Source organism: Papaver somniferum, chromosome 1 (genome assembly GCF_003573695.1).
Source record: "Papaver somniferum cultivar HN1 chromosome 1, ASM357369v1, whole genome shotgun sequence".
NCBI lineage: Eukaryota > Viridiplantae > Streptophyta > Magnoliopsida > Ranunculales > Papaveraceae > Papaver > Papaver somniferum.
Genome location: NC_039358.1, coordinates 104,045,240 through 104,054,208, shown reverse-complemented (window position 1 = coordinate 104,054,208; position 8,969 = coordinate 104,045,240). Strand labels below are relative to the sequence as shown.

Genomic DNA, 8,969 nt, shown 5'->3' with positions numbered 1-8,969 from the left:
AAATCATGCTTACTATATGTTCTTCCTTGTTACGATTCTTAATTTCTAAGGTTACGAATTTAGTAAACAATGGGAGATTTCTAGGATTTTTGAATAAATATACCAAGAGAGATTTATAGGACTTCGATTTCAAATTGAAGATTTATTGGGTTCCAAATCAACCTACAACAAGAGATTGGAGATTCTAAGGGCTTCAACTTAACCAACAGAAAGCTAGAAAGGGTTTTTGATTCTACAAATTATGGATGTTTTGGACACGATGAATAGTGGATGATTCACTATTTTCTGATTAATTTGTTCTTAATGTTTATTTTCTTAATAAAATGTACAATAAGTGAACCTATGCTTCTTGAAACGTGCCAAACAACTATTTTGCAATCCATGTAGTTCAAATGTCGTGTTATTCGACTACCTGCAGTTCTAACTACCCTTCATTAGAAAAAAATCGGTGCCAAACGGACCCTTAGTAGCAATGTCATGGGTTTGAACTACATGTTTCAAATTTAAGTGTTCGACATAAAAATAAAATCAATCGTGCTACATGAACGGCCAATTGACAGCTGAGTAATAGCGGGTCCTGATGTGGCACTTGTCACTAGGAAAGAGGCAATTTTTGTCTCCGCCACGTCACATAAAAAATATTTACAGATCTCCGATGTAATATTACTAAGTATGTTACGACGCACAGCCAAAATACAATGAATTTCTGATCAATTTTTTTTTATGATTTTTCTCTTGTTCTGTTTAGTTGAGCAAAACTAATCATGTGATCATAATTCAATTAATCACATCTCTGAAAAACAATTGTTAATTGTTTAATTGTTAAAAATGCTAACATCTCGTCAAAAACAATTAATCTAGAATCATAATTCGGATCAGAAAATTACCAGGATTTCCAGATCCGCATAAGTAAATTTCCTCACAAGATGGAAGACGGGAATAACAAGCAACTGAAATGATAATTAGTAAGACCAGTAGATATTAAAACAGTCCATAAACTTCTGGCACCTAGAAACAGATGACATTCGTTGTCATAAACATGAGAAATTTCATTTTCATATAATGGTCATAGTTATCAGGAAACACGGATACATAGCAGCGAGCGAGGAAGAAGATGATTGATGGTACTTTCGAGTTCGATGCCATTGAACAGATTTTTTGCTCCTAAACTCCTTTCCATAAGGTTGGAAAATAAGAACACTAATTTTTTCTTCGAAGAAAAAAGCACTGGAGATTAGTTTTTGATTATTGTCCAGAGTCTAACATTTTGATTGTTCTCAACCGTTGGATAAATCCAACAACACATATTCCTGTTTGGTTTATGCGACGTGGAAGGTATAGAAATTCGCCTCTTTCCTACTCATTAGTGCCATGTCAAGATTGTTGTTATTCAGCTGTCAATCAGTTGTTCACATAGCATTTTCGAAATAAAATGGACGAAATACAAATATGAAATTCTAACTTTAAAAGGTGAACATTCAATATAGCCCTTTGGCATAAATAGGACATAGCTGCCATGTCAAGTAGTTGAGTCCATGCCGAACAGTCCATTGACTACTGACTGCACTACACTACACCCTCAAATTACACCGTACGAAATGGACCCTTGGAGTGTCTGATGACGAAGGTTTTCCGTATACCGCGGAACAAATTTCCTTGTTGTTGCTCTTTTGTGCCGCATACGTGGGATAATAGAGCATCTCGAAAATTCGAAATCCCCTATATGATCCCCCACTCCTTTATAGCAGAGCTTCTCCAATCATTAATCATCATTCATCAAATTGTTGTGATTTTTCAGGAGATGATTAAAGGTAAAAAAAACAACTAATTCCTCATTCTTTTAGAATCGCCAAAACCCTATTTTTTCCATCATTTCTCTGCAATTATTATGTTGTTACAGCAGGTATTCAATTTGAATTACATTGGGTCTTTCCTTTTGCTGGATTTTTTGTTTAGTTTATGTTTGATTTTTGGATTATGAGGAAAAAATATTGGATGATATATAAAAGTCTATGCTGTTTCGATGAAGAAAGGTTTCAATTCTCATTTTCATTTGTGAGGGTTCAGACTTTCACTTTCTAGAGTATATATTTTTTTTATATATGAATTTAGAGATATCCAAGTATTTTCAAAACCTTTTTCTTTTTAAAGTAAGAATGTGTACAAGGCTCTTTGAATCCTTGCTTTATTGACCTATTTGGAGAAAAAATAAAAGAGAAGTGCTAAAAAAATCATAAATTCGTGAAAAGAGTAAAGAGGATTGAGGACTGTGAGATCTGATAGCTATCATCAAAGACTATATTACATGGTCTCCTTATGGTGTGCTCAATTGATCAAATAGTATCGTGTTTAGGTTATGCCTTTAGAATGGCTTATGGAATCTTCATTTGCTTTTCTTGGGCAGTTACGATAAACTACTAATGAAACAATATTGTTATGACTATTTGGTTTGAAATAAAGATTTTTTTTTTCAAATTAGATTGCATTTGTGTAATTTCTGTTTAAGCTGTGCATATATAGTGTTTTTTGCTGTTCGGCTTTGTGTTTCTTTGTCAAGTATTGGTTTTAGAATTCGTTCTGTTTGAGTTTTACTCAGCCCAAGACATTTCGGAGTCTGTCAGACCCAACTTTGTTGGTAGTGCAAATTGAAGTAACACGTTGCATACAACCTGAGTCGCACGCAAATTGGACTTTGCTTTCAACACATTCCAGTTCCATTCTTTTAGTTGGTGGTGTATTAGGTTGAACCAGTTGAATGCGCCAATTATCTTGTGGCTTAATGGTAAACTTTGAACTGGAAATCATTTCTCAATCAGTCGGAGTACTTAGCAGTCTCCATGGACACAGTTAGGCTGAGTATACTTCTGGACTAAAAGCTTGATGCACACCGTCAGTTCATTACTTAGCTGGTCTTTTTCCTTGATTTTACATAACGGTTTGTGACTCATCTACTAGAAGATTGAGTCTAGGAAATTTCTTGGTTTTCCTGATCTCGTTAGTCTCTTTCAAAGCAGGCATGATAAAAGAAAAACTAAGTAGTACTTTTGTTTCTGTAACTGAGGGGTATTTCAGAGAACAAGAATTAACCGTATTTTTTCATTAGCTGCGGTGATTATATTTAGCATTTGAAACCCCAAAATCCAACTTAACTTTAATCAACACTTACTGTCTGAGCACTACAAAAAGGAACTATATATAAAACTACAGTTTATCTTTTCTGCACTAGAGCAGCACAACTGCACGGCTAATAGTGAGATCCTAAATTTTAGTTTAGCTATGAACTTAATAATGTGGGGAGGAACATGCTATTGAGAAAATGCGCTCCTTGTTTATATAACCTGTAGTACCCTAATTATACTGTATAAAAGAAGAGTAATGGGTCGCGATTGAGAAGATTGCTATGTCTTTGATGCAGGTAAAAGGAGTAACCTGACTGCAGTTCTCATTTTCTTAGAGATTCAGGGAGAGAAAGGACATTAGGAGGCATGTTGAAGTGATAACAAGAGGCAGGCTTTCAGACATCGAAGCTGCTGAATCGCTGGGTCCTGATGGTTCTGCGCCGAAAATTGTTGCTCCTGTTGGGTTTGTTGTGTTCAGAATTGATGAACTTGTGCTGTAATTATGAAATATGGGTAAGACCTTTTTCTTCATAACGGGTAGTATGAAACAGAATTTAGTAATGATTGTGGAAGGGCTACCTGGTTGATCCATACTGACATGCTCCGGAGCCTGCAAGGGAGAACAATGTTAAATCATATGATGACATAAACTTTTGTACGAAATTTGCAAACATATAGAAACCCAAATAGACAAAGTATTAGGAATTTGTTTTTTGGATTAGAATAACGATTATCTTGATCTTTAGGTTCGCTAAAATGAGTCTAACTGTAGTAAGATGAAAATATCGTACTTGGGTCGACATTGGTGATCACAGCAGCTCCTCCAAAATTGCAGCTAGTAGGACTCGGATTCTTCTGGTAGTATTCATTGAACGCATAAGATGCATGATCGCGAAGCGTATTTGGGTTATAACATTTTCCAGCTGTTTGAATTGCAGAACAATCGGCTTTGCCATATCCACAGGCATAGTCAAGCGCAACTTGTAAGGCTGGTTGTGAAGCACTCTGGCTGGCGACACACCAACTTCCCCCTGATGATGATGCAGCAGTTGAAGGATTATTTGGATTTGTCATAGTTGGACTTGTTGGATTTGTCATAATTGGTCCTGTTGGATTTGTAGTAGGTCCTGGTGGATTTGAAAGTGGATTTACAAGTGGACTTGTGTACGTTCCAGGATTCATTGGGTTGATTAAAGGAACTGTTGTGATTGGAGTTGTGACATCTTTTTCAGTTGTAGAGGATTTTGACTCGACTTTGAAGATTGATCGTCGAGAAGAAGCTGATAAAGGTATTAGTTCTCTCTTTTGATCCAGTTCTTTACTGTAAGTTTCTTCCATCAATGGCTTCTCTGCAGCACTAAAACCTGCAATTAAAAGCAGCTTATAAACTCTATCTGAGTTTTGAGCAAATTCTAGTTCTTCGAAAGTAAGGAAACCTAAAACAATCTAAACTTAGATAGTTGAAATAGAAGAGGATAGAATTCGGTGAAGTTTAATTTGGAAAGTTGCTTATCGTTTCTCCGCATCGATGAAAGCTGTACTTGAAACCATATCCTTATGTTAAAAAAAGGTTAATATAAATTTTACATTATAGTTTTTGAGCATTTCCATTAACAAACTGGCAACCTGTCTGATACATCAACTTACAGGAGAAAGAGGAAGAGTATAAAGATAGAATTCAAATGGTTCAAATTGTTGTATGAACTTCTATAAGCATCATTGCATCACACAGATGACACTTGCTAAATATTTCTTGAATTAATTTGAAAACAGGTGCTACAACACCATAATCAGAAAACAGAACATTATTCGAGGAAAAACGAGAACGAAAAGAAAATACCTGAAAAGAAGAGAAGACCCAGGAGAAAGAAGATGAAACTGTGCAAGACCTTTTTACTACCCATCATCACTCAAAAATTTGAGCTTCTCTTAAGTAGTTGCAAGGAAGATAGAGAATTGCGATTTCTGATGCAAGAAATAAGCATTAATAATATTGGAAAAGAGAGATTATATCTGTTCTTTGGATTAATTTTATATAATACAAATTGTATGAAGAATCAAAGGTTTCTTGAATGGAAGAGAAAGATGAAATTGGAGAGAGAGGGAGAGAGTGTCTAAGATTTAGTGAAGTGATGAATAGAATAAAAAGAAAACTTGAGAAATGAGGCATATAGGATGGGGAATATGGTGGAAGGCGCAGGCAATAAGAGGTGGAAAAAGATGAAAAAAGTGAAGAGGCAGAGAAAAGGTAAAGAGTGAATTCTTTGGTCTCTCTCTCTAAAATTCTCTCTGTTTCCATATTGGATGATGATAAAATAACAATGATGGCGTGGGGGCAGAAACAGTTCACTTTCTGTTCTCCGTTTTCATATTGGCTGATGATAAAATAATAATGATGGAGAGGGGGCAAAACAATTCCCTTTCTGCTGTTATGCTGCTTCTCTTTCACTGTTTTATGGGACTAAATCAAATGACATATCCAAGGTGGAAAAAGCAGAGAGAGGTTTGAATGATGGAATGCAAGGGTGGGTTGGTATGGTTATGTTTGTTCGGTTCCTCTTTCATACAACCCAAAGAAATCAAAGAAGGAAAATGCAGTTGATTTTCAGTTGGTTTTGTCAGTGGGAAACTAGAACAAACAACTAATTGTGGGCCTTATATGAGCAAACCAGCTAACTTGAGAAACATGATCAAGTCTACCCCAACCATTTGATAAGTAGACTCATGTGTTAAGTGTGTTTGGTGAAGCTGATTTTTTAGTATAAGATTGATCATTTTCTTGGCTTAATGTTTGCTTTAAGAAAATGAGTCTGTTTCAAGTAAAGAAGGAAGAAAAAAGCATTGTCGAGTGGTTTCGATTATAAAAATACCAAGAGCGTGAAGATCAAACTTTACGATTAATTTCAGGGTGTAGGAGATTAGGTAAATTAAGATTTTTCATCAAATGCTTTCGTACAGTGGCCATTAAAGTAGAAGAGCAAGACTATTTAACCCATCGCAGGCCTAGGCTGTGTGGTGCACTTTTTTTTTTGTCTCCTCTAGTCAGCAAAAGCTTTTCTGCAGCTACACTCTTACATTTTTCTCTATACCAGAAGGAATTGATTCATTTGTGTACCAGCGCTGAACAAACGAGCCGAGATAAATGTCAATACTGACTGACAGTCAAGTCGTGTAGACAAGTATGTTATCCGGTGACATCTTAGCCGGACGGTTACTGAAACGTCTCTTTCTGTGCAAGTCCATAGTTTGTGGTAGGATACAAAACCCCAAACCCGTGTCTTTACCTGTTTGTAAAATCTCCAAGCTCGTGGGTCTTGCAAATATTACCTTTTGGTCTGAATTTTGAATAATAGGAATATTGAGGAGTATTTAAAGTAAGAACACATAGACCTTAGGGTTTTGAATGGTTGATGGACGAGGAGGTCTTTCTTTATTTTTTGATGGAGACTTAATTGGAGCATATAATTGTGATATAATAATAGCTAAATGCCCATACCATCATTTCTTCTAGCCACAAACAACACTAAAGGAAAGCCAAAGCCAGATTAAAAAAATAAAATAAAAATGCACTCAAAAGAAGAATCTTTACGCCCTTTAACAATTCAATTCTCGTTTATTCGCCATCATTAACATTCCATTATCTCTAATTCTTAGGGTCCATAGCATGAATCTGTTTCGCCGACCTAATCTTATTCTTGCCTTAATCTCTAAATTTAATCATTTCGGTAGCACTTTTTAGTTTATTATAAGTACAAATTTTGAATCAACCTCATAAACCAGCAGATTCAAATTTGTGCTTGCACCAAGTAAAATAAAAATGAAAATTTGGTTAATAGTCCTCTGAACATTATCGTCTTTCATGAACTTGCTCAATACTGGGCTCCTACCCTCATACCCTGCGCTACCCAAATTAGAAGGTCGAATGGTCCTTCCTACATTTATGTTCTCTAAATTAGCAACTAAGATCTGGAAACCCTGTAGGAGTTTGCATTTAGCTAGGCCATGCAAGATTTTGCTGTTTCGACTTGTGCTACTATAAATGCACAAGTTGTATCTAATCAAGTAATACTCCTTTGGGAAAGAAAAGTGAAGTAGCTTTTAATTAATAATATATAAATTCACTAACACAGCAGTGCTCTGCTGATTGCCCTGACATCAAACCCTGATTAAACTGACTAATTCAGCAAAATCATGACAACAAAAACCGAAATTATACTTAAAACAACCAACGGATTTATTCGTTTGGTGACCGCGTACCAGGAGATTATCGGATGAGGTTGCGAACAAGTATGCCTTCGAATGTTATGCCCGGACCAAATGCCAAGGCAAGTCCCCATTCTTCCCCTTGTTCACCTCCGGATAGAGATGCTGCCTGTTTCCTCATTGTGAATTCATTTCTCAAGTTATCCATAACATAAAAGATTGTATTACTGCTCGCATTACCATAGTCTATCAATGCCTGTCTACTACACTTCAACTTGTTTTCTTTCAGCTTGAGATTGCTTTCGAGACGGTTAAGAATTGCTGGTCCCCCAGGATGAACTGCCCAAAATAAATCACTGAAGTCTTTCAGATCTGCATTCTCCATAAGCATTTTGCAGAACCCCTCGATGTTGTCCTCGATCTTCTGTGGAAGGTCTCTCCCGAGTTTAAAATTTATACCTCCCTCGGTCAGACGACCATCGATTATGTTTTGCGTGCCGGGTAAGAATTTCTGCACAGCCACGTTCAGTTCCATAAAGGGTTTCTCAACAACAGGAACTGGGTCTGCCCCTATAATTACAGCCGCTGCTCCATCTCCGAAAAGTGCAGCACCAACGAGATCGTATGGACGGTCCATACTTGGAGGACGGTAACCTAATATGGTGGTTTCTGAGGTAGTTAGCAAAACACGACTTCCCGGGATATTCTCAGCTATGTCTTTTGCGACACGAAACCCTGTGACTCCACCATAACACCCAAGAAAGTATAGCATTACACGTCCGACATCGTTCCTTAGGCCTAGTTGTGTAGCCAAGTAGAGATCTCCAACTGGTATCGTATTTCGCTCGAAGAGACATATACGACATGTGTTATATCTTCTACTGGCCTACCCCAATCTTTGATGCATTCCAGACTTGCTTCAACTGCCATCTCAACGACTGCATCATTTGCTATCTCCAGCCTTTGTCTTATTGTCGATGTGCCTTCTTCGGCGAGTTCAGGGTATTTATCCAAGATTTCCTGAGACATAACAGTGTACCTTGTTTTCACAGTAGTGTTCTTACCTGCTCAGAAAAACCCCAATAAATAAATTAGAAATAATTCAAAATTAAGATACAGTGAAATATGTCTCATCGATCGACTACTCACAGAGACGTTCCAACTTTTCCTTAATGGCAGGGTCTTCACAATGAGTAGCACGGAAGTAGCCTTCGACGAGGCAGCAGTCTTGAGGGATAAGTTGAGCTGGAAACGCCTTCCCTAAAGCTAGTACGGTTGCCTTGCCTTGTCCTACGGATGCACTCATCGAACAACCGCCGTTAGCATCAGTGGTATTTTTTGACGACATTCTGTAAGTATGAAATCAGCTGCAGGATTTTTAAGCGGTGGTGGAGGATAAAAATGGTTGGAATGCAGTGGTAAAATGCATTCTCATGTGCGGGTATTTATACAGATTTTCATGATGCTGTAATGTTATCGTAGTGTGCAATTGCTTGGTTGGTTTTAGATGAATGGGAGACTACAATATTATTTGATTTTGATAACTAATAAAGGGCTAGGTTTGGTTTGGGTAAGAACTTGATTAGGTTGGAAACCTTGAACGCATGACCTTCTACTTACTAATCAGCTACTAACAAACCTAGACCC

The 8,969-nt window shown here is 37.0% G+C and overlaps 1 protein-coding gene, 1 long non-coding RNA gene and 1 pseudogene across 2 annotated transcripts; 1 reads left to right on the top strand and 2 right to left on the bottom strand.

Moving 5' to 3' along the window:
- Window positions 1-1,683: 1,683 nt before the first annotated feature.
- LOC113295767 lies at window positions 1,684-4,191 on the top strand. The gene is made up of 3 exons (XR_003332930.1): window positions 1,684-1,811; window positions 3,416-3,632; window positions 4,058-4,191. It is a non-coding gene; the product is annotated as an uncharacterized LOC113295767 (long non-coding RNA).
- LOC113295762 (glucan endo-1,3-beta-glucosidase 12-like) lies at window positions 3,067-5,289 on the bottom strand. Its single transcript, XM_026544089.1, has 4 exons — window positions 4,960-5,289; window positions 3,911-4,483; window positions 3,699-3,729; window positions 3,067-3,613 (listed from the first exon to the last, which is right to left on the bottom strand). Exons 1-4 carry the CDS (start codon window positions 5,024-5,026, stop codon window positions 3,451-3,453), a joined length of 834 nt encoding a protein of 277 aa, XP_026399874.1. The 5' UTR covers window positions 5,027-5,289; the 3' UTR covers window positions 3,067-3,450.
- Window positions 5,290-7,383: 2,094 nt separating this feature from the next.
- On the bottom strand, window positions 7,384-8,366 carry LOC113331694 (annotated as a pseudogene).
- Window positions 8,367-8,969: the final 603 nt, after the last annotated feature.